The sequence below is a fragment of the Odocoileus virginianus genome, chromosome 2 (assembly GCF_023699985.2).
Source record: "Odocoileus virginianus isolate 20LAN1187 ecotype Illinois chromosome 2, Ovbor_1.2, whole genome shotgun sequence".
Taxonomy (NCBI): domain Eukaryota; kingdom Metazoa; phylum Chordata; class Mammalia; order Artiodactyla; family Cervidae; genus Odocoileus; species Odocoileus virginianus.
Window position 1 is genome coordinate 46,010,435 of NC_069675.1, and position 25,272 is coordinate 46,035,706.

Below are 25,272 nucleotides of genomic sequence, written 5' to 3' on the forward strand. Positions count from 1 at the left end.
TCTAAATCCAGCTTGAACATCTGGAAGTTCATGGTTCACATACTTTTGAAGCCTGGCTTGGAGAATTTTGAGCATTACTTTGCTAGTGTGTGAGATGAATGCAACTGTGTGGTAGTTTGAACATTCTTTTGGCATCGCCTTTTTTTGGGATTGGAATGAAAACTGACTTTTTCCAGTCCTGTGGCCACTGCTGAGTTTTCCAGATTTGCTGGCATATTGAATGCAGCATTTTCACAGCATCATCTATTAGAATTTGGAATAGCTCAACTGGAATTCCATCACCTCCACTAGCCTTGCTCATAGTGATGCCTCCTAAGGCCCACTTGACTTCACATTCCAGGTTGTCCTGCTCTAGGTGAGTGATCACACCATCGTGGTTATCTGAGTCATGAAGACTTTTTTGCACAGTTCTTCTGTGTATTCTTGCCACCTTTTCTTAATATCTTCTGCTTCTGTTAGCTCCATACCATTTCTGTCCTTTATTGTGCTCATCTTTGCATGAAATCTTCCCTTGTTCTCTCTAATTTTCTTGAAGAGATCCCTAGTCTTTCCCATTCTATTGCTTTCCTCTATTTCTTTGTGTTGATCACTGAGGAAGGCTTTCTTATCTCTCCTTGCTATTCTTTGGAACTCTGCATTCAAATGGGTCTATCTTTCCTTTTCTCCTTTGCTTTTGGCTTCTCTTTTCACAGTTATTTGTAAGCCTTCCTCAGACAATCATTTTGCCTTTCTGCATTTCTTTTTCTTGAGGATGGTCTTGATCACTACCTCCTGTACAATGTCACAAACCTCTGTCCATAGTTCTTCAAGCACTCTGTCTATCAGATCTAGTCCCTTGAAACTATTTGTCACTTCTACTGTATAATCCTAAGGGTTTGATTTAGGTCATATCTGAATGGTCTAGTGGTTTTCCCTACTTTCTTCAGTTTAGTCTGAATTTGGCAATAAAGAGTTCATGACCTGAGCCACAGTCAGCTCCCAGTCTTGTTTTTGCTTACTGTATAGAGATTCTCCATCTTTGGCTGCAAAAATATAATCAATCTGATTTCGGTATTGACCATCTGATGATGTCCATGTGTAGAGTCTTCTCTTGTGTTGTTGGAAGAAGGTGTTTGCTATGACCAGTGCGTTTTCTTGGCAGAACTCTGTTAGCTTTTGCCTTGCTTCATTTTGTACTCCAAGACCAAATTTGCCTGTTACTCCAGGTATTTCTTGACTTTCTGCTTTTGCATTCCAGTCCCCTATAATGAAGAGGATATCTTTTTTGGGTGTTAGTTCTAGAAGGTTTTGTAGGTCTTCATAGAACCATTCAACTTCAGCTTCTTCAGCATTACTGGTCAGTTGATAGACTTGGATTACTGTGATAGTGAATGGTTTGCCTTCTAAATGAACAGAGATCATTCTGTCATTTTTGAGATTGCATCCAAGTACTGCATTTTGGACTCTTTTGTTGACTATGATGCCTACTCCATTTCTTCTATGGGATTCCTGCCCACAGTAGTAGATATAATGGTCATCTGAGTTAAATTCACCCATTCAAATCCATTTTAGTTCTCTGATTCCTAAAATGTTGACATTCACTCTTGCCATCTCCTGTTTGACCACTTCCAATTTGCCTTGATTCATGGACCTAACGTTCCAGGTTCCTATGCAATATTGCTCTTTACAGCATCAGACTTTACTTCCATCACCAGTCACATCCACAACTGGGCATTGTTTTTGCTTTGGCTCTGTCTCTTCATTCTTTCTGGAGTTGTTTCTCCACTCTTCTCCAGTAGCATATTGGGCACCTACCAACCTGGGGAGTTCATCTTTCAGTGTCCTATCTTTTTGCCTTTTCATACTGTTCATGGGGTTCTAAAGGCAAGAATACTGAAGTGGTTTGCCATTCCCTTCTCCAATGGACCACATTTTGTCAGAACTCTCTGCCGTGACCCGTCTGTCTTGGGTGGCTTTACACAGCATGGCTCATAGTTTCATTGAGCTAGACAAGGCTGTGGTTTGTTTTAAATGGTTTTAATTTTTGGCAGGAGCATTGGCTTTGAACTGGGCTAGATCTTGGTTTGAATCACAGCTCCATGGCTTACTAGTTTTGTGGCTCTGGTAAGTTATTTTTCTGATCATAAAATAAAAGCAGATCTTCTTCTAAAAACTGAAAACATCCCAAGGCTTTGTTGGCTGTCAAAATTCTTACAAATGCACAGATTGTGCTCAATTATGCTTGGTTCATAGGACTTGGCTCTGCTAAACACCAGGGAGTTTCTGGAATAAATAATGCAGAATCTTTACTCTCTTACATTTATTCAACGAGGGTCTGATTCAGGCATCATTCTAGGTGTTGGAGATGGAGCAGTGAACAAGTCAGGCAATAGTCCTGCCCTTAAGGGGTTTGCATTCTAGCTGTGAGATATCAAAAAACACACAAGTAAATGAATTAATTAAAGATGATGACAAACTCTATGACTAAGATCCCTCAAGCCATGTGACACAGTCAATAATAATAATAATAATAAGTAAAAATTATAAATAAGCTCTATTGGAGAAAGAAAATAGGTCACTATATTAGAAAGTGACTTTGGGAAGAGAAGAGCAGGAAGAAAGCTATTTTAGCCAGGCTAGTTATAAAAGGCTTCTCTGAGGAGGTGATACGTGAGCTAAGCTGTGATGAATGAGACTGAGCCAGCTATATGTATTAGTTACCTGTGGCTGCATAACAAATTACCTCAAAACTCAGCAACTTAAAATAATAAACATTTCTTACCTCATGGTTTTCTGTGGGTCAGTGATCCAGGCGTGGCTTGGCTGGGTATCTGATTCAGGGTCTCCCAAATGTTAAAATCCAGGTGTTATCTGGGCCTGCAGTCAATTCAAGGTTTACTGGGGGAGGATCAGCTTACAACGTCACCCACATGGCTGTTGGAAGATCTCTTTGCTGCCTGTTGGCCTGAGACATCAGTTCCTCACCATGAGGGTCTTTCCGTGGGGTTTCCTAGGTGGCATGCACGGTAAAGAACCCACCTGCTAATTCAGGAGACGTAAAAGATGCATGTTCAATTCCTAAGTTGACAAGATCCCCTGGAGGAGGGCATGGCAACCCACTCCAGTATTCTTGACCTTGGAGAATCCCACGGACAAAGAAGCCTGGTGGGCTACAGTCTCTGGGGCCACAAAGAGTCAGACACAACTGAAGTGACTTGGCACTTACCACACAGTAGGCAGCTGACTTCTTCAGCATGAGCCAGAGAACCAGAAAGCGTGTACCCCACATGAGAACCATCTCCCTTTTATAACCCATCACCTGTACTCCATTCTGCTTGCTAAAAGCAAGTCACTAAATCTGAACCGTATTCTAGGGAAGGGGATAACACAAAGTTGTGAACACCAGGAGATAGGGACAATTGGAACCACCTTAGAGGCTGCCTGCCATACCATGCAAAGAGCTGGGAAAGTGTTCAGGACAGAAGAAAGAAAACACAAAGGTCCTGAGTGGGAGAAACCCTAGTTATGGTTCAAGAAGTGAGAGGAAGTTGATGGAGGTAGAAGGTACTGAATAAAGTTGAAAAACCATGGTAGGAGATGAGGGAGTCTGAAGGCAGACCCTGCAAGGTCTAAAAAACTTTTCTTTTTTAAAAAATAATTTTCTTTCTTTCTTTATTTTTGACTGTGCTGGGGGGTCTTTGATGCTGCAGAGGCTTCTCTCTAGTTGCGGTGAGTGGGGGCTACTCTTCATCACAGTGTGCAGGCTTCTCGTTGCAGTGGCTTCTCTTGTTGCAGTGCATGGGCTCTAGGGTACACTAACTTCAGAAGCTGTGGCACATGGGCTCAGCTGTGGCTCCTGGGCTCCAGAGCACAGGCTCAATAGTTTTGGCACACAGGCTTAGTTGCTCCACGTCATGTGGGATCTTTCCAGACGAGGGACCAAACCAGTGTCTCCTACATTGGCAGGCAGATTCTTTACCACTGAGCCACCAGGAAAATTCAGGAAGTTTTTATTTTACTCTAAGTGCAACAGGGATCCACTGAAGGGTCAGTGATGTAATCCAACCCCTTGACATTTTCCAGAACTCTATGGTGGATGGAGTCCCACTAAGACTTTATGGAGCAAATGTCGTGGGTGAAGAAAAGTAACTTTGCAGCTCATAAAATCTTGATGGCACCCAAATGCCTATTTGATAAGCATAAAGGCCTCAGAATCCTATAGAATATTCCCCTTATCTCCCACCACTCCCCTAAACTTCAGTCAAAGGGAAGTTTCCCAAGCATGCACTGTGTTTTCCTGTTGCTGAGCTTATCCTATTTCTTCTACCTGAAGGACCGTCCCACCATCTCCACCTGTCAAACTTGAACACTTTTTTCCAGACTCTTCTTAAGTCTCACCTCTAATGTGAAGGCTTTCTCAATTCTTCCCTTCCTTGAACCCCTCTTGTTTCTTGTTTATCCACTTTTTTATTTCACCATGTATTTCCTGGTATCAGTAATTCATATCTAGATTGCAAGTTCCTTGAGATCAGGCACTCCACTTTGATTTGGCCACTGGATATGAAGTGCTGACCCATTGGAAGAGATCCTGATGCTGGGAAAGATCAAAGGCAGGAGGAGAAGGTGGGGAGAGGATGAGATGGTTGGATGGCATCACCGACTCTATGGACATGAGTTTGAGTAAACTCTGGGAGATAGTGAAGGACAGGGAAGCCTGGCATACTGCAATCCATGGGGTCACAGAGTCAGACATGACTGAGTGACTGAACAACAATGTCAACAATTTTGCAGATTAAGCATATAATCAATATTCAACAAATATTTGTAAATGAAATAAACTGGGAACTAGATGATTACAGCACCTTTGGTTGACTCTGAGGGTTTCCTGAGAGATAATAATTTCCTTTTGGTTGATACTAAGTTGTAATTGTCCTACCACAATTCACAAGCTATACTTAGTATGTTCTTTGACCATAATAGAATTAAGTTAGATATTAATAACAGAATACTCTTTACAAAATCTCCAAATATTTGGAAACTAAAAAACACACTTCTAAAGAAGACATGAGTGAAAGAAGAAATTAAAAGGGTAGTTAAAATTTATTTTGAACTAATAAAAATAAAACAAATTAGAATTTGTAGGATACTCCAAAGGCAATTTTGAGGGAGAAATTTATAGAACCAGACAGCTAGATTAGAATAAAAGAAAGACTTCAAATCAACACTCTTAAGTCACTAGGAAAAAAAATAAAATTAAGCCCAGAAGAAGCAGAAGAAAATAAATAAGAACAAAGTATAAATTGATAAAATAGAAAACAGAAAAACAATAGAGAAATCAATGAAATCAAAAGCTGCCTCTTTGAGACTATCAATAAGTTGATAAAATTCTTACCAGAATCATTGGGGAAAATAGAATACATAAATGACAAATATTAAGAGTGAGAGAGGTGCTATCTCTTTAGATTCTACACATATTAAAGGGACAGTTAGGAATTATTAAGAACAAATTTATGCTAACAAATATGACAACTAGATGAAATAGACACTTTCCTTTAAAAACAAAAATTGCCAAAGCTCACTCAAGAAGCAATAAATCTTAATAGCCCTATATCTATTTAGGAAAGCAGTGTAATTCAAAACTTGCCTCCAAAGAAACTCTGGGCTGAGATGACTTCATGGGTGAATTCCAGCACACATTTAAAGAAGAAATATTACCAATTCTACACAAACTCTTCCAAAAATATCAAAGAAGAGAATAGCTCTCAGCTCATTCTAGGAAGCCAGGATTACCTTTTAAATGAAGCAAGACAAAAAGGCATTACAAGAAAAGAAGACTATAGAACAAAAACTTTATACAAAGTGTTAGCAAATTGAATTCAATAATATACTAAAAGTATAAAATATCATATAATCAAATGAAGCTTATCTTGGAACCATGACTTAGAAGGTCTGTTTAACATTTAAAAGTCAATCAATATACCTCAACATACAAATGAAAAATAAAAATCATATGCTTATGAAGACAAAACTCAGCATCCATTTCTTTTTTTAAACTATTTGTTATTTTTATTTATTTATTTGGCTGATTCAGGTCTTAGCTGTGGCACATGGGATCTTTGAGGTGCACACACTCCTAGTCGTAGCAGGCAGGCTCAGTTGTTGCAGCTTGCCAGCTTATTTGCTCCACAGCAGGTGGGATCTCAGTTCCTTGACCAGGTGTTGAACCCTCCTCACCTGCATTGCAAAGTAGACTCTTAATCACTAGACCACCAGGAAAGTCCCTCAACATCTATTTCTAAGAAATACTCTTAGTAAGCTAAAATTAGAAAGGAGCTTCCTCAACCTCATAAAGGTCATCTAAAGAATACTACAGCTACCATTATACTTAATGGTGAAAACCTAAATACTTTCCTCATAAGATCAGGAAACAGGTAAGAATGTCTGCTCTTAATCACTTTAATTCAAAACTTGCAGTGGTTCTAGTGCATTCAGGCAAGAAAACATAAATAAATAGATAAAAGACATCCAGATTGAAAAGGAAAATTCAAACTGTTTTTTTTTTTTTACAAGCTCACTATTCCACTTTTAATGGGTAAAGAACAAGTTTTTTGTCAAAAATCAAAATAACATACATTTTAGTTCTGCAAAACAGCTAGAAATAGAACATGAAAAACAGTAAACTCATTTTATCTCTTCTGGAATTTAAATATCAAAATATTCTTAACAGTATGTATACAAGTGCACTTTAATTAAATTCCTAATTATTTGTTGTTACTACAGGAAAATATAATTGATTTTTGTGCATTGATCTTTTAGCCTATAACCTTACTAGTCTCAATTATTAGTTCTAATAGCTTTAAGAAAAGATTCCATCATATTTTCTAATTGAGACCAGTAAGGTTATAGGCTACAAGATCAATGCACAAAAATCAATTATATTTTCCTGTAGTAGCAACAAATAATAAAAAATTTGAATATAAAATATTACCATGAACAATAACAGAAAGAATAGTGATAAACTTAACAAAAGAAATGAAAGACATGTACACTAAAACTACAAAGTACTGCTGAAAGAAATTAAAGGAGACCTAAGTAAGTGGAAAGACAAGACCTTCATGGGCTTGAAGACTCAATGTCATAAAGATGTCCAAGTGTCCTCAAATTAATCTATAGACTCAATGCAATTAATATCAAACTCCCAACAGGATTTTTTGTAGAGATAGACAAGCTGATTCTAATATTTTCAAGGAAATGCAAAGAATCTAGAATAGCCCAACCATTCTGAAAAAAAGCATACAAATTTCAAGGTATAACACTGCCTGATTTCAAGGCTTATTATAAAGTCACACTAATGAAGACAGTGTGGTATTAACATAAAGATAGAAAAATAGATCAGTGGAATAAAATAGGAAGTTCAGAAACAAGCTCATACATATATCTGGACAACTGGTTTTTGACAAAGGCACAACTTGGTAAAGAAAGGATAGTCTTTTCAATAAACTGTGCTGGAACAATCATATGTACGTATGAAAAAAAAAAGAATTTAGATTCATAGCTCAGTTCAGTTTAGTTCAGTCACTCAGTCGTGTCCGACTCTTTGAGACCCCATGAACCACAGCACGCCAGGCTGCCCTGTCCATCATCAACTCCCAGAGCCCACCCAAACCCATGTCCATTGAGTCGATGATGCCATCCAACCATCTTATCCTCTGTCGTCCCCTTCTCCTCCTGCCTTCAATCTTCCCCAGCATCAGGGTCTTTTCCAATGAGTCAGCTCTTAAAATCAGGTGGCCAAAGTATTGGAGTTTCAGCTTCAACATCAGTCCTTCCAATAAACACCCAAGACTGATCTCCTTTAGGATGGACTGGTTGGATCTCCTCGCAGTCCAAGGGACTCTCAAGAGTCTTCTCCAACATCAGTGTTCAAAAGCATCAATTCTTCGGCACTCAGCTTTCTTTATAGTCCAGCTCTCACATCCATACATGACCACTGGAAAAACCATAGCCTTGACTAGACGGACCTTTGTTGGCAAAGTTATATCTCTGCTTTTTAATATGCTGTCTAGGTTGGTCATAAATTTCCCTCCAAGGAGTAAGCCTCTTTTAATTTCATGGCTGCAGTCACCATCTGCAGTGATTTTGGAGGCCCCAAAAATAAAGTCTGTCACTGTTTCCACTGTTTCCCCATCTATTTGCCATGAAGTGATGGGACTGGATGCTATGATCTTAGTTTTCTGAATGTTGAGCTTTAAGCCAACTTTTTCACTCTCCTTTTTCACTTTAATCAAAAGGCTCTTTAGTTCTTCTTCACTTCGTTCCATAAGGGTGGTGTCATCTGCATGTCTGTGGTTATTGATATTTCTCCTGGCAATCTTGATTCCAAGTTATGCTTCATCCAGCCCAGCATTTCTCATGATGTACTCTGCATATAAGTTAAATATGCAGGGTGACAATATATAGCCTTGACGTACTCCTTTTCCTAATTTGAACCAGTCTGTTGTTCCATGTGGAGAAGGAAATGGCAACCCACTCCAGTACTCTTGCCTAGAGAATTCTGTGGACAGAGGAGCCTGGTGGGCTGTAGTCCATGGGGTCACACAGAGTCGGACATGACTGAAGCAACTTAGCATGCATGCGAGCATGTTGTTCCATGTCCAGTTCTAACTGTTGCTTCCTGACCTGCATACAGATTTCTCAAGAGGTAGGTCAGGTGGTCTGGTATTCCCATCTCTTTCAGAATTTTCCACAGTTTATGGTGATCCACACAGCCAAAGGCTTTGGCATAGTCAATAAAGCAGAAATAGATATTTTTCTGGAACTCTCTTGGTTTTTTGATGATCCAGCAGATGTTGGCCAGTTGATCTCTGGTTCCTCTGCCTTTTTGAAAACTAGCTTGAACATCTGGAAGTTCACAGTTCATATATTGTTGAAGCCTGGCTTGGAGAATTTTGAGCATTACTTTACTAGTGTGTGAGATGAGTGCAACTGTGTGGTAGATTGAGCATTCTTTGGCATTGCCTTTCTTAGGGATTGGAAAGAAAACTGACTTTTTCCATTCTGTGGCCACTGTTGAGTTTTCCAAATTTGCTGGCATATTGAGTGCAGCACTTTCATAGCATCATCTTATAGGATTTTAAAGAGCTCAACTGGAATTCCATCACCTCCGCTAGCTTTGTTCATAGTGATGCCTCCTAAGGTCCACTTGACTTCACATTGCAGGATGTCTGGCTCTAGGTGAGTGATCACACCATCATGATTATCTGGGTCATGAAGATCTTTTTTGTACAGTTCTTCTGCATATTCTTGCCGCCTCTTCTTAATATCTTCTGCTTCTGTTAAGTCCATACCATTTCTGTCCTTTATTGTGCTCATCTTTGCATGAAATGTTCCCTTGGGCTTTCTAATTTTCTTGAAGAGATTGCTAGTCTTTCCCATTCTATTGTTTTCCTCTATTTCTTTGCACTGATCACTGAAGAAGGCTTTCTTATCTCTCCTTGCTATTCTTTGGAACTCTGCATTCAAATGGGTATATCTTTCCTTTTCTCCTTTGCTTTTGGCTTCTCTTCTTTTCACAGCTATTTGTAAGGCTTTCTTGGACAGCCATTTTGCTTTTTTGCATTTCTTTCTCTTGGGGATGGTCTTGATCTTTGTCTCCTGTACAATGTCACAAACCTCTGTCCGTAGTTCATCAGGCACTCTGTCTATCAGATCTAGTCCCTTAAATCTATTTCTCACTTCCACTGTATAATTGTAAGGGATTTGATTTAGGTCATACCAGAATGGTCTGGTGGTTTTCCCTACTTTCTTCAATTTAAGTCTGAATTTGGCAATAAGGAGTTCATGGTCTAAGCCACAGTCAGCTCCCAGTCTTGTTTTTGCTGACTGTATAGAGCTTCTCCATCTTTGGCTGCAAAAAATATAATCAATCTGATTTCGGTATTGACCATCTGATGATGTCCATGTATAGAGTCTTCTCTTGTGTTGTTGGGAGAAGGTGTTTGCTATGACCAGTGCCTTCTCTTGGCAAAACTCTATTAGCCTTTGCCCTGCTTCATCTTTATTCCAAGGCCAATTTTGCCTGTTACTCCCGATGTTTCCTGACTTCCTACTTTTGCATTCTAGTCCTCTATAATGAAAAGGACATCTTTTTTGGGTATTAGTTCTGAAAGGTCTTATAGGTCTTCATAGAACTGTTCAAGTTCAGCTTCTTCAGCATTACTGGTCGGGCACAAACTTGGATAACCATGATATTGAACGGTTTGCCTTGGAAACGAAAAGAGATCATTCTGTCGTTTTTGAGATTGCATCCAAGTACTGAATTTTGGACTCAGGGATCAGTAGAGTTAGCACCTCTTATTCAGAAATCTTGCAAAGATACAGCTCTTCTGCTTACAGTGGTGAAGAACACACATATTAAGTCAAATTAGCCGTGTGACCCAGAACTTTTCATACTAATTTTGAAATTAGTTCTTCATAGAATCTAGGCAAATATGAACAACCATTTGGTCTAGCTTCCGTTTCCTAGCCAGTTAAATTTAATGTAAATCATAGAGGAGAGATGGAGGGTCAGAGATTCCATAATGATAATTTCCTTCTCCTGCATTTATTTTCTTTATCCTCAAGAAACTATTTCTCATATCCAACTAAAAAATTTGTTTAATTTAATTTCCTTTTGTTCTGTTCTTTTCAGTTACTTTGATGAATTGGTCAAAATATTAAAGCAAAAACTATATCACAGGAAAAGGTTAGCTCCTTAATGTTACAAAAAACATTTTTGAGACTTCCTGGTGGTCCAGTGATTAACCTGGTTGAGGGTTTCCCAGATGGTGCTAGAGATAAAAAACCTTCCTGCCAATGCTGGAGACATAAGAGACACCAGTTCAATCCCTAAGTTGGAAAGATCCCCTGGAGTGGGGCATGGCAAACCACTCCAGCATTCTTGTCTGGAGAATCCCAAGGATTCAGGAGCCTGGTGGGCTATAGTCCATGGGGTCACAGAGTGGGACACAACTGAAGCAACTTAGCACACAGGCACCAGTGGTTGAGACTCTGAATTTCCAGTGCAGGGGGCACAAGTTCCATCCCTGGTTGGGGAACTAAGATCCCACATGCCATGCAGCAAAGCCAAAAAACATTTGCATATCAGTATGCAAAAAAGGTAAACATTTTACCCTTTTTTTTTTTTTTTAGCAATATGGCAGATCGTATTAATACAGCCCCGACCTCAAGCCCAGCAGGACATCTTTCTGAAAAACACAGAGATGTTCTGTGTCTGCTGTATCATTTTCTGTATTTTTAAAATGCATTTTTAAATTTTCTAATTGTTTAAAACAAAAACATCTTAATTAAAAATGGTCTAAGGACACAGGCAATTCAAAAAGTAAAAATATACATGAACAATAAACTTACAAGGTGAGGAAAGAAGTAATTTATTATTCAAATACATAATTTAAACCAAAATAGCAATGAGATGTCATTTCAGATGTAAAATTGGCAAGTATTTTTAAAAATGAAAATGCTAATCAAAGAAATCAAACATGTGCTTACAGTAGGATTATCAGTTGATACAGATTTGTTCATTGTGTGAAAATAATGGGATTGTGCCTATTTCAGATTTTCTTTTTGATAATACTTATTTCCTATGTTTTCTATAATAAAAATGCATACTTTTATAACAAAATACTCACTTTTAACTGAAAACAATACTGCTATTCTAAGGTTCTTTCTTATCTTTCTCTTCACACTCACCAGCATCAACTTTTAAAATTTTTCCTATATTCATTCTGAAATCAAATTTATCAAGGTTTTCAGGACTTCATTCATTTTCTTTATGTCCTTAATTCAGCTATGATTAGTTTTGAAATTATCCTATCAAAGCAGGTTTGAATTTTTTAAAAGCACTCTTATACTTTCTTCTTTAAATAATCAAGTCATATTTGCCTTGCATTGCACCTAAAGCATTCACTCGCCACACTGACATTTTATGTTTTTTTTTTTTTTCATTTATTTTGATATTTATTTTTTTATTTACTTGGCTGTGTTGAGTCTTTGCTGCTGCACATGGGATCTTTGATCATCCTTGTGGCAAGGGAGATCTCGTTCCCTGACCAGGGATCAAACCCAGGTCTCCTGAATTGGGAGCTAGAAGTCTTAGCCACTGGACCACCAGGAATGTCCCACACACTGACATTTTAAAAATTTCCTAGTATCTATGTTCTTTGCCCAAAAAAACAGATTTATTAAGTACCTTCTATATATCCCTGGTGGCTCAGATGGTCAAGAATCTGTTTGCAATGCAGGAGACCGGGTTTGATCCTTGGATCAGGAAGATCCCCTGGAGAAGGGAATGGATACCTTCTCCAGTATTCTTACCTGGAGAATTCCATGGACAGTGGAGTCTGGCGAGCTACAGTCCTTGGGGTCACAAAGAGTCAGACAAAGCTGAGTGACTAACACTTTTTCATACTTTTCATGTACTCTGGTACCATCCCTGTGTGTCATACAATGCTGTATGTGTATCATGTATGTGGGTAAATACACATATGTATGTTAATGCCCATTTGTAAAAAACATGAGCCAATAACTAAGCTTAGTGCCTCATCAGCTTCATTAAGTCCTCACAACAATCATTGTGAGTCCTCAAACAATCACAAGATCATTGTTTTATTTCTGTTTTACAGATAAGGCTTTGAGAGGGGCTGTAATATGCCAGAGAATGGCTGAAAAGGGTAGGAGCTACAGCTTGCAGACAGCATCCAGAAAGGGTTATGTAAAAAAATAAACCATCTACAGAAGCTTATGACATACCACAATGTGATAAAAAATAAAGGATTTTCTGGACCTTCACTGATTTCAGTAAGTCCATCCCACACACTGGCTTCATGGGTATGTGACAAAGCAAAGGCTCGAGACCCCAGGTTCAGAGGACTTTGTGGATGCTTGGAGTTTAATTGTTGCCATCTTGAAATTCTAAATAATTTTTTCTTTGGATTTGTGTTTTATAAGTGAGATCTGATGAACACTGGAGCATGTGCCAAGGCCTCGGAGCCTTTTGCTCACATGAGGTTTGTCTGCTGTCAGCTCCCCATTTCCTGGCAGCCGGCTGCCATCACCTGGTATCCAGGCCCCCCTCCCCAGCCTCATGCTCTCTATGACTGCCCTTCCTCACTGGGGCATTTCCATATTCTGCTTCCCAGGTGGTTCAGTGGTAATGAATATGCCTGCAATGCAGGAGATGCAGGGTTCAATCCCTGAGTTGGGAAGATCTCCTAGAGGAGGGCATAGCAGTCCACTCCAGTATTCTTGCCTGGGAAATCCTGTGGACAGAGGAGCCTGGCGGGCTAGTCTATGGGGTCCGACAAAGATTCAGACACAAAGCAAGTTAGCATACACTCACATCCTCTGCCCAAGAGAGAGTTATATACATTCAATCACAAATTTAAAAACACATTTACAGGTCCAGAGAACGGAAAGCAAGGAAAAGCTTTATATAATGGCACTCCAATGGCACTTTTTTCCTGCTTTTTTGAGAAAGGGGCTTGCATTTTCATTTTGTCCTGGGTGGGAAAACTCTGTAGCAATGCCAGCTGTCTTATCGTGAGTCTATGTGTCATTGTAGCTTCAGGTGATCAGGGGAGGGAACACTTTACTCCAGGAAGAAAGGTCACTTATTGTTTGCTTACTTCCCTTATTTACCTTTGTCTTTAAAGTGTTTGTACAGGGTCCTCCTGCTTGCTTTTCCTGGTGTTGGAAGATGAGAGGACCTGTGACTCCTGGCCAGCTGACTGGCCAGGGGAGAAGGGCTGTGTATTAAATGGACAGCAACGTGCAAAGAGAGCTGCCTCACAGGGTGCCTACCTCTCAGCTCTGTTGAAAACCACATTTTGCAGCTACGTCTCTCCCAAAAAAGAGGTTTCTCCTTTTGAAGATTCCAGCTTATGTTCCAAATAGGTCTCCCAATGCCTCACTGCCTATTCCTGCAGATAATGGACTGTGTGTGTGTGTTCTGTCACTAAGTCGTGTCTGACTCTGCGACCCCAGGCTCCACTTTGTAGCTTGCCAGGCTCCTCTCTGTAGCCTGCCAGGCTCCTCTCTGTCCATGGGATTTCCCAGGCAAGACTATGAAGTGGGTTGCCATTCCCTTCTCCAGAGAATCTTCCCGACTTAGGATCGAACCCGTGTCTCCTTCATTGGCAGGTGGATTCTTTACTACTGAGCCAGCAGATGAAACCAGATAATGGCCTAGTGCACTGGAAAGCACAGCACGATACCAACGATGTGGTCAACAAGGTCATTTCTACAGCCAAAGGACTGGATGGGCAGTTCTCACAATCACAGCAGGACATGTTTCTGGAGAAGGCACACAGAAAGTCTGATTTTCTTACGGAGAAAAACAGTAATTAGGTAGTCAAAGAAATTACAGGGAAAACAGTCAAATTGCAACAGAAGCCAGAAGATAATGGATCAACACCTTCAAAAATCTGAGGGGAAATGATTTCCAATTTAGAAGTCTATACTTGGCTATACATTCAAATAGGAAGAGTAACTGAAACTATTAAATGGTTTAAGAAAAAAAATAGTGTGTGTGCATGGTCAGTTGTGTCTGACTCTTTGCGACCCTCTAGACTATAGCCCACCAGGCTCCTCTGTCCACGGCATTTCCCAGGCAAGAATACTGGAGTGGGTTGCCATTTCCTCCTAGGGAATCTGCCCAACCCAGGGATCGAACCCACTTCTCCCGCATCTCTAAAACTGGCAGCTGGATTCTTTAACACTGAGCCACCTGGAAAGCCCTAAGAAAACAACATGCTTTTACTCAAGATAGAGAAAAGACATGATAAAGCAACTACAGCAAAAATGTTAGCAATCAGTGAAGTGGTGAAGGGTATTAAGATTTTTGTCTTCCAAGTCTTTGTTTTGGAAAAAAAGAATAAGAATAGAATAAAGGAATTTTTAGGTGTGTAAAGACTCCAAAGTTCACTTTCTTACTAAATCACTGTAGCTGCTGTGTTCCATGCAAACCAGGAAGTGAAAAAACAAAGTGTAATCATGAGATCAAAAAAAAAAAAACAGAGTCCAACATAGAAGAGAAGTGAAGGGTAGTCCCGGGATAACAGCTATGTAATTGGTCTGGAGGGTAACCAGTCGACCAAGAGCAGGAAGACCAAGAACAGCAGGTTTATTTCAAATAACACGTGGAATTGATAAATTAGCCATTTGAGTGGTTTGATAGTTCAGACAGAGAGTTTGGGAATGAATAAGTGGACAGGGCTTTAGAAAATAGAACAAACCAAAATTTGAGTTAATTATTAACTCCAGGGAAAATGAACAATTGCACCAGAAGGGAAATATAAATGATGTGGTTCAGTCATGAACAAGATTTATATGGATGCATTAATATAAAAATGAATATATAATATAATCACATTGGGAATGAGGGGCAGGAAATGGTGTGTGAATGGAGGGTATAAAAGAGATCATTCTTCATCTTCCATGGTAAGAAATCAATAGATAATGTATAAAGATGGAAAAATCAAGAAGAGCAACAGAAGCCTATTATTTGGAAATAGAAAGGTAAACATGATAAAAAGTGCTTAATAGAATTGAAGGCTGTTACTTCTGAGGAACGGGAATCAGAGTGAAAAGGGATAAGCAGAGGATCTGGATTTGCCTGGGGTAGTCCCAGTTTGTCCTTGATAGTTTGGCATAATTTTGTTACCATTGCCCCTTTCACTCTCAAAACTGTCCCAATTTTGAAGTCTTGAAGTGTTCTTTGACATAGATAATACTTTGATTTTTTTTTTTTAAAGAGCTTCTTTAGTAGCTCAGATGGTAAAGAATCTGCCTGCAATTCAGGAGACCCACGTTCAATTCCTGGGTGGGGAAGATCCCCTGGAGAAGGAAATGGCAACCCATTCCAATATTCTAACCTGGAGAATTCTATGGACAAAGGAACCTGGTGGGCTACAGTCCCTGAGTTTGCAGAGTTGGACACAAAGAGCAACTAACACTTTGATAAAAATAAAATTCAAAGAGGCTCTTTGGACCCTAAATTAAATAATCTCATTTCATCCAGCTCAACCAGAGACCCTGACTTTCCCTTTCTCTAAAATTAATTCTTTATTTTAAATTAAATACAAGCAGTATGTCTGTTTCTAAGCAATTTTACATTCACTGCCTTATTTAATCCTTATAGCAAATGGCTTCATGGGGTAAGCAGCCTATCCTATTTTATAGGTGACAAAAAGGAGGTTTAGAGCCATCTTGTGACTTCTTAACAAGGTGACACAATAGTAGATATTAGTCTATCCTGGACCAAGCCCTCTGATTCTGGTTCCCATGCATTTGCCATAATACCAAATGACAAGGCATTTCAGCTATCCCACAAATGAACAGAATCTGAGATGTAAAATCAAGAACCCAGACTAGCAGGCTAGCTGTTAGAAAAATCAGGTTAGGAAAAACAATAAATAATCCAAACATCCTTTGGTCATCTTGGTCTTTGAACAGAAATTCTACTAAATCTGCCCAGTTGGGCAGAGTGGACACTGAAATCGTCCTCATGGGATCCCACATGCCACAACTAAGTGTTTGCATGTTGCAACTGAAGATTCCACTTGCCGCTGTGAAGACCCCACATGCTGCAACTAAGACCCTGTGTGACCACATAAAGAAATACATTTTTTGAAAGCAAAGAACTAAAGAGCCTCTTGATGAAAGTGAAAGAGAAGAGTGAAAAAGTTGGCTTAAAACTCAACATTCAGAAAACTAAGATCATGGCATCCGGTCCCATCACTTCATGCCAAATAGATGGGGAAACAGTGGAAACAGTGACAGACTTTATTTTGGGGGGCTCCAAAATCACAGCAGGTGGTGACTGCAGCCATGAAATTAAAAGACACTTGCTCCTTGGAAGGAAAGTTATAACCAACATAGACAGCATATTAAAAAGGAGAGACATTACTCTGCCAACAACGGTCCATCTCGTCAAAGCTATGGTTTTTCCAGTAGTCATGTATGGATGTGAGAGTTGGACTATAAAGAAAGTTGAGCACCGAAGAATTGATGCTTTTGAACACTGGTGTTAGAGAAGACTCTTAAGAGTCCCTTGAACTGCAAGGAAATTCAACCAGTCCATCCTAAAGGAAATCAGTCCTGAATATTCATTGGAAGGACTGATGCTGAAGCTGAAACTCCAATACTTTGGCCACCTGATTTGAAGAACTGACTCATTGGAAAAAGACCCTGATGCTGGGAAAGATTGAAGGCAGGAGGAGAAGGGGATGACAGAGGATGAGATGGTTGGATGGCATCACTGACTGGATGGACGTGAGTATGAGTAAGCTCTGGGAGTTGGTGAGGGACAGGGAAGACTGGTGTGCTGCAGTCCATGAGGTTGCAAAGAGTCGGACACAACTGAGCTACTGAACTGAACTGAACTAAACCTTGAGGGAACAAGGCCACAGCTGTTGGGAAGGGATGCAGTTAAACACAAAATGTCAAAAGTGTTCTTCAATAACTCCTTTCCAGTCCTCACCTCAATTTTCCCCACTTGCCCCTCTAAGAACCCGCCTGCCAATACAGGAGACATAAGAGATACAGGTTCAATCCCTGGTCAAGAAGATTCCCTGGAGCAGGAAATGGCAACCCACTCCAGTATTTTTGCCTGGAGAAGCCCATGGACAGAGGAACCTCGCGGGTTACAGTCCATAGGGTTGCAAAGAGTCAGACAGGACTGAAGCTACTTAGAACACACACGCCCCTCTTTTATAATTGTATTTGAGTTTTTGGTCAGTCTTTCCTTACCAGTGAGTACAATTTGAGGTGAAGAACCTCATTTTATATGTCAGGGTTTGGACAGCATTATTATCCAGTAACAACATCACTGTGACATGCCCAAGGATTCTGAAATTTCAGAACCAAGCATTTTAGAACGTCTAATACAGTCTCCCACATTGATCTGCCAGCCCCAGAAACAAAGCCACACTGAGGCTAGTTAAGACACAGAAGCAGAGGCCAAGAGCTGATCATACATTTCTACACTCCTCTGATTCTTTCTCCCTGCCCTGTGTCAGTCCCTACTAAATCCTCTTCCAGCGGCTGGACATTGAGATGCCCTTGCTTCCTTTATTTTAAAAGGGTACTCTGAGGATACATTCTCACAGACTATTCTTTGCCTTCCATTCCTAATTGGCTCCAAGACTGCAGATCAAACCCCCATTCTTCCTACAACTTTCACCCCTAGTTCAAGACATTCGATCGCTTTGCACAATAGCTAACATTTCTCTTGTAATTTCTGGGTCTTTTTTTCCCTCATAAAGGGGCTGGTAGAAGCCAGCCTTACTGATTTTATGTATGCAATCCCCTTCTCCCTCAAGATTGGCAGAGAGATTGACATGAAGAGTACGTTCTATTGGGGTTAAATACAGAAGCTCCTACTGTGTGCTCAACCACGTTACTCATTTCATACAAGTTCCTCTTGCTAGTGGTGCCTTACTCAGGGAGGGTAAGGAAAGAAAATGGCAAGGAAACTTTGCATTGGTACATATCCACAGGCAACAACCCCTTGTCCTGGGAACTCAGTGCTTCAATACTTGGCTTTTTATCACTCTTGAGACTGAAAAGGCAAGGAGTGAGGAGGGCCTTCAAATGGACAGGGACTGGTGGGCCTAATTCTGGTTCTCCTTTTGGCCGAACTTCTTCCAACACATAAAAGCACAAGCTACTATATCCTCACCTAAAGATGGCAAATCATTGTTTTTCAGGTTTCACCTTCTACCACCTCAAACCAACTGTGCCAAGATTTCCCCAGTTAATCAGGACTCTGCAAAAACGTACCTTTTGATTTTTACCTATTTTAAGAAGATAATTCTTCTGTCGCTCTTTGCATGTCTGACTCTTTGCGACCCCCTGGACTGCAGCACGCCAGGCTTCCCTGTCCTTCACTATCTCAGGGAGCTTGCTCAAAGTCAAGTCCATTGAATCAGTGTGGACATCCAACCATCTCGGTCTGCATCGTCCCCTTCTCCTGCCCTCAAATTTCCCAGCACCAGGGTCTTTTGTAATGAGTAGGTTCTTCGCATCAAATAGTCAAAGTATTTGGAGCTTCAGCATCAGGACTTCCAATGAATATTCAGGGTTGATTTCCTTTAGGATTGACTAGTTTGAATTAGCTGCCCCGTTTTTACCGAAAAATACACAAAGCGACACAGTCCTAAGTCCAACCTTCAGACAAGATCAATCACTAAAACATGTGCAAGGCAAAAGAAAGGCGAGAGCAAAAGACATTGGAGAGGCAACTTCGGGAGCGCTCTGGAGGACGCACCGCGTCTGCGGATGGGCTCTGCTTGCTCGCCCCTAGGCTGAGTCGCCCAGTTCCTTCCCCGCAACCGTCCCTCAAAGTCGCCCGCGGGCGCTCCCCTCTTGGCCCCGCCCTCGCCCCGCCCTCCCATTGGCCCCGCCCTCCCCCCCGCCCCGCAGCCGACGTCAGTTGTTATGTCTCGGCTCTGGCCGCGGCCGCAGCTGATCCTCTACTCTGGAGGCGACGGTCGCGGCCTCGTGAGGTGGCGGGGGCGTCGGAGACGGCGGCCGAGACCCGCGCCTCCCATCCGAGCCGGGCGGGACTTTCGTGACCGGGAAGCCGCCCGATAGCCGTCCGGGGCCTATTTCTGCTTTTTTTCCCCCCTCCCGGACCGTCGTCTCGCGCGCCCCCATTTCCTTCTGCAGAGACTGCGACGCCCCCTCCCGGGCCTGGCCGCGTCGCGGTGCCCGCCCGCTTGAAAGGCGCAGACTGCCGGCCTGAGCGAACCTGGAGCCGCCGCCGTCGCCGTGTCCGCCGTGCTTCTCGCGGAGCCTGGGCGGCCGGCGGGGCCTGGGGCCTGGGCGCCGGGTGCGGCGCTGCAGCGGCCGCTCCTCCCCGCGCTGGGCCCCGGGCCTGGCCCGTCCGAGCGCCGCGCCCTCCTGACCGCGGCCGCTGGAGCCTGGCCTCGGCCCGGCCGACCCCATCCGCCTCCTGGGCCCGCCGTCGTCCGGCCCCGGTCTGCAGCCCGACCCCCGCTTCCTTTGTGGACCTGGATGATTTTTTTTTTTTTTGCCTCCCCCTTCCCTAAGATCACGGTGCTGGAAGGCCGATCCCGCCACCTCGATCAGTGCCCCTCCGCCCGGGGAAACGGCCCTCCTCTTGTTTTTCCCCGCGGGCTCTTCCCGCGCCGCCCTTCTATCGGGGTTTAATTGATGGAGTTTTTTTAGTTTTTTTCCCCCTTTATTTTTCTCGCCTCTTGACAGGAAGGCCCCTCGCGAGTCCCTGCCTCTCTGCCCCTGGTCATCTGTTCCTCACCCCCACACATACCACCCCCCACCCACCCCGGTCCACCTGCCTCCCGCCGGGGATGGCCCCGCAGTGACGGCAGCCGGGACCCCACGGCGAGCTGGTGCCCTCGCCCACGCACTCCCCGAGTCTACCCTTCTCCTCTCCGTATTCTGAGCTCTCTGAAAAGAGAGGAGACGCAGGGGAAGATGTGGCTGAAGCTTTTTTTCTTGCTCCTCTATTTTCTGGTCCTTTTCGTCCTGGCCAGGTTTTTTGAGGCCATTGTGTGGTATGAAACTGGCATCTTTGCCACCCAGCTGGTGGATCCGGTGGCGCTGAGCTTCAAGAAGCTGAAGACCATCCTGGAGTGTCGGGGGCTGGGCTATTCGGGGTTGCCCGAGAAGAAGGATGTCCGGGAACTGGTGGAAAAGTCAGGCAAGTATCTGCTCCCCGAGGGTCCCCTCTACTCGTAGGGGAGAGGGGTAGTCTCCCAGGATGAGTCGATACCTCGAAGGGTTAAGTAGGTTGCTTCCAGAGCCGCCTAGATTTTCTTTGTCCAGTTTTTCTAAAAAAAAAAAAAAAAAAAAAAAGGAGTAAACCCCAGTTTTCAGAAGGGGCCTGGAGTTATTTGTAGGGGTGTTGGCGTGTCTTCCTAAGATTATTTTAAAATAAGTTTCAAGTGCAGCTTCTTAGCGTTGTTTATGGAGTGGTTTTCTCAAAATTCGGGAATGTCAACCAGTCACAAACTGGAAAGCATGATTTGTCAGTTGAAATTCATAAGGCTATAAGAAAAGAAGAACCCCCAAAACGGTGTCTATGGATCGAAGCGTTTGTCACCGTAGTAATAGCAAGTTACCCGGAGGGAAAAACATTCCTGAAATATTTAATATCAAAGAAGCATTTAGGCCTAGGATTTCAATTTTATTTTTTCTTCCAATTTTATTGAGATATAATTGACGTGCAGCACTGTACAAGTTTAAAGTGTGTAGCATGATGATTTACATATGTCATGAAATGGTTACCACAGTAAGTTTAGTGAACGTCAGATGCCAAATTAAATGGAAAAACATTTTTTTTAAGATTTAAATTTGAAATAATGAGTTTAAATTTGGAGAAAGTGTACGTGGCGCAGTATTAGCTTTTCATACTTTAAATTTGGTGAAAATAAGGTGAATTTTTTGTGGAATGCCTACCTTGTTTGTTTTGAAATAGTTTATTTCTATTTCTGTAATGATTTTTTTTAATTGTATCTTGGATGAAAACTGTTTTTTCCCTTCTGTACCACAGGCACTGCTGTATCAACTTAAATGGGTTGAGAAATAGAACTAAGCCAAGAGACTTTTAACATGTTAACGCTTGCAATTGCAGTAACTGTTAGTTTTGGGGTAGGATTTGAGTGAGAAATACGCTTAATTTTTTTCACCCCTGGACAAAATATATCTTTGTTTAGATACACTTCCTGGAAGGGGGGGTGGGGGTTACTGTAATTTGAGAAAGGCATTTTTGGGTTGCTGTAGGAAGCAGTTGAAACTGATAGTTAACTTTTTTGTTGTTTCAGGTATATCTGTCAGCTGTGTGTCTTTTATAAGACAGTTTTTTTCCTTATTTAGTATCTTACAGCCATGCAGTGTGGTAGACAAGAATACTAACTTCAGAGGACTTTAGCACCCACATGTTTGTTGGTTACGGTTAGGTTCATTACTGGGACAGAAGAGGAAACATTTTCTGTAAAAGTGATACATTTTTTCTTTAAAGAAAACAAAGTTGTGTGTTATTTGCATAAAATTGTGCCTCTTGTTTACTGACTGGTTTTTGATTACTTTTATTTATTCCATGGCAGGGATATAGTGTACAGGGAATAGAGTAAGGTAAAAGATCTCTAATAAATAAACTCTCTAGGTTTAGAGATAAAAAGTGCCTTAACTGCCCAAGCCAAATCATTTTTCATGATAAAGTGATTTGATAACACATTTTTTTCTTTTAATTTTGATTTTATTTAGCATTGCCTTCCTTTGGCCCTGAAAATGCTTGTAACTTTGAGCATGCAAAGAGTGCACATAATATTTAACAGCCCACAAAAGTATGGCTCAGATCCCATGTTTTATAGCACATCCCACAATTTATAAAGCAGTTTAACTTTATAATTTAAGTATTTGCTGTGAATGGTTTTGCTGCTATCATGATATGGCGCTTGTTTTTGCCTTATGAACAGTTGACAAAAGTTAATTTGATGGTAGTGTTTTTCTTATTATTTGATGGTACAAACTATAAATTTACACTGTAAGTGTGTATGAATATGAAATTTGTTCTTACAGATAATCTTTTGTATCTGACCTTTAAGTCACATAAGCCTTGTTGCTATTTTATGCAGGTGATGACGGTCAATTTTGTAAACCCATTTCTAATTCTTGTAAGTCAGAAGTATATAAATCATTCTATTTAAAAATTTGATACCTGGACACAAACTAAATAATACTGTGATGGCTTTGGGGGCTGATATAAATTCAGTAATTTCCTAATGAATTATGTGATAACCTCAGGTCTGTTTTGTTCATTTTTGCCTGACACATAGAAGGTTCTTACATAATTAATGAATGTGTGAATATTAAACAGATGTATTCGTGTTCTACTCTTCTGTAGAATGCAGTGAAAGTACAATGACATCATATAAAATAGAATTGATTATTGAAACATGAGATTTTTGAAATCTTATTAATGTTTTTTCCTTTTCTTCAGGTGACCTGATGGAAGGTGAGCTTTATTCTGCACTCAAAGAAGAAGAAGCATCTGAATCTGTTTCTAGTACCAATTTCAGTGGTGAAATGCACTTCTATGAGCTTGTAGAAGACACAAAAGATGGCATCTGGCTGGTTCAGGTATTAGAAACAGTGATAGAAGTGAAATAATTGTTACCAAAATAGTAGTCACCAGCTGGTGACCCTTCTGTGTACTTGTGTCATCTTTCTTAGACATAATCAGTTCTCATGGGGAGACTTCAGTGTCCACTTTAAGAGGTTTTGCAGAACAAGGAAAACAAACATTAATTAAAGAGTGGGGGAAGGGAAGTGGTGGGGAAAGAAAGTTGGACTGTTTAGAATCAGGAGAAGCAAATCCATTTTTGTTGTCAGAGCTTCATTAAGAAACACATGTATTCCTTTTATTTAGTGATTTGTGCTTTTTCTCCCAGTTTTTATTCAGTGATCCAAATCATTTTTGTTTGTAAAGAAAAAACCCTAAAGTAAAAGTAAACGAGTTCTTCTGTTAGGGAAATAGCCAACTGTGTGCCTATAGAAGAAGCAGTGTTGTGGGAAATGGTAGGGGGCTTACTCCTTTGCTCATGAAATTGATAAGATTATAATTTTAGACCCTGGCTCTTATGCTGTCAAAACTGTGAGAGTTAGTTAGCAAGTAGAATTTTAGAGCTATGAAGAGCCTTAAAAAAAATCATTTTTAATGCTTCTGAAACGGTGGTTTACGTATCACTCATAGTAAATGAGTGGACACACAATATCATTTGTGTATTTTCTGTAAAGTAGAAAAATAAGTATTGAACATGTAATTTCATAAACGTTGCTGAGAGAAAGTCTAAAGTTATTTAAATTTTTAAAAAGTAACTTCACTTAAAGTAACATCTTAAATAAATAACAACATTAATTCAGCTAAAATTATAGTTATTGAACCAGGATCAAATCCCAGGTCCCCTGATTTCTTGTCCAGTGTTCTTGCCATTTCACATTGGGGTTGGCAAAGTTTGGTTCAGGGCTTAGGAAACAAAATGGCTGCTGCTTCATATTTCTTTTTTGAGAACAATGACTGCAAAATAAGGTAGAAAAACCTGAGAGTTGAGAGACCTTAGCTGCGAATCTGGTCCTGTCACTGATTTGCAATATGATTGTGGACAGATTTTCTATTGCACGTGGCCTCAAATAAATACATTTACACCTGAAGAAGATAGAATAGTAGTCCCCAAACTGTTGATGTTTGGAAATTCTTTAGGTGATTGCATTGGATATCACATGACCTTTCCTTTACTTGCAGTCTTCCTACGGTATTTGACCATTTATCCTCCAGATAATCTATTAATAATTTGACATTTTTAAAATTCAGCAAGCAGAAAAACTGGGAGGAGTGTATGGGTACTATCTATACATTATCCATCAAATTCTAGTCTATTTCTTTGTTATATTATTGGTAATGAAAAAATAAACTGTAGCATCTTTAAAGCCTTAATTTATAAATAGTTATTGTTTCTTTTCCCAGATATTTAGTTCTGATAGTCTGATTGAGGAAGACTTGTGGGTTTGGTTTTGGTAATTTCAGTTTTATTACTGAGATTGAACTGAACAGCCAGTCCCACTGCCCTATGTGTTATGTTTGTCCATGTTTGTCATTGAACAGCCCCATAGAGATGAGTGATAAAGAGGCTGAACACCTTCGAAAACTGGAAAACCTACGGCAAAAGTCTGGAAATTCTTTTGGTGTATAGAGTGTTGTCTATAGACAACAAACACATTCTGCCTCACTAATTTACAACATAGTCTTAGCTTCTAAATGACCTATTATTTTTTGATATCGCATTAAAGATAAACATGGATTAAACTCCCTTAATACATTACAAAATTCATCCAGTTTATTCATCAGTTAATTGTGCACAAGGCCAGAGATACACAAGAACATACACTAGCCTAGCTCCTTGCTCTCTGAGGCAACTCACATTCCAGTTGGGAGAGGGAGGTGCTAACTAAATAAATATTTAATATAACATCAGTTAATGGTAAGTGCTAAGACAAATAAGCAGAGTCAGGAGACAAGAGAGTGGCAAAGAATTCTCTAATGTGACATTTGAATGAAGTCAAGAACAAGTAATGAATGGTAGTGAATGTTAATGTTATAAATTCTTATCATCGAGTTATTTTTCCCTGAGAATGTTTTTTTAAACTTCATAAGTGTTAATAGTTAATGGTGCAGTAGGACACAGTTTTTCCAGT

At 40.6% G+C, this 25,272-nt stretch overlaps 1 protein-coding gene across 3 annotated transcripts in view; it reads left to right on the forward strand.

Moving 5' to 3' along the window:
- Window positions 1-19,472: 19,472 nt before the first annotated feature.
- LOC110134792 (charged multivesicular body protein 3) overlaps window positions 19,473-25,272 on the forward strand; it is an 81,324-nt gene continuing 75,524 nt past the window's right edge. Inside the window, exons 1-2 of one of the 3 annotated variants that reach the window (XM_020889467.2) lie at window positions 19,473-20,719; window positions 23,021-23,160. In XM_020889467.2, the coding sequence (XP_020745126.1) occupies window positions 20,494-20,719; window positions 23,021-23,160 (366 nt within the window). In that variant the 5' untranslated portion in view covers window positions 19,473-20,493. The remainder of the gene's footprint in view (window positions 20,720-23,020; window positions 23,161-25,272) is intronic. The other 2 variants (XM_020889470.2, XM_070479454.1) reach the window with 2 other exon arrangements.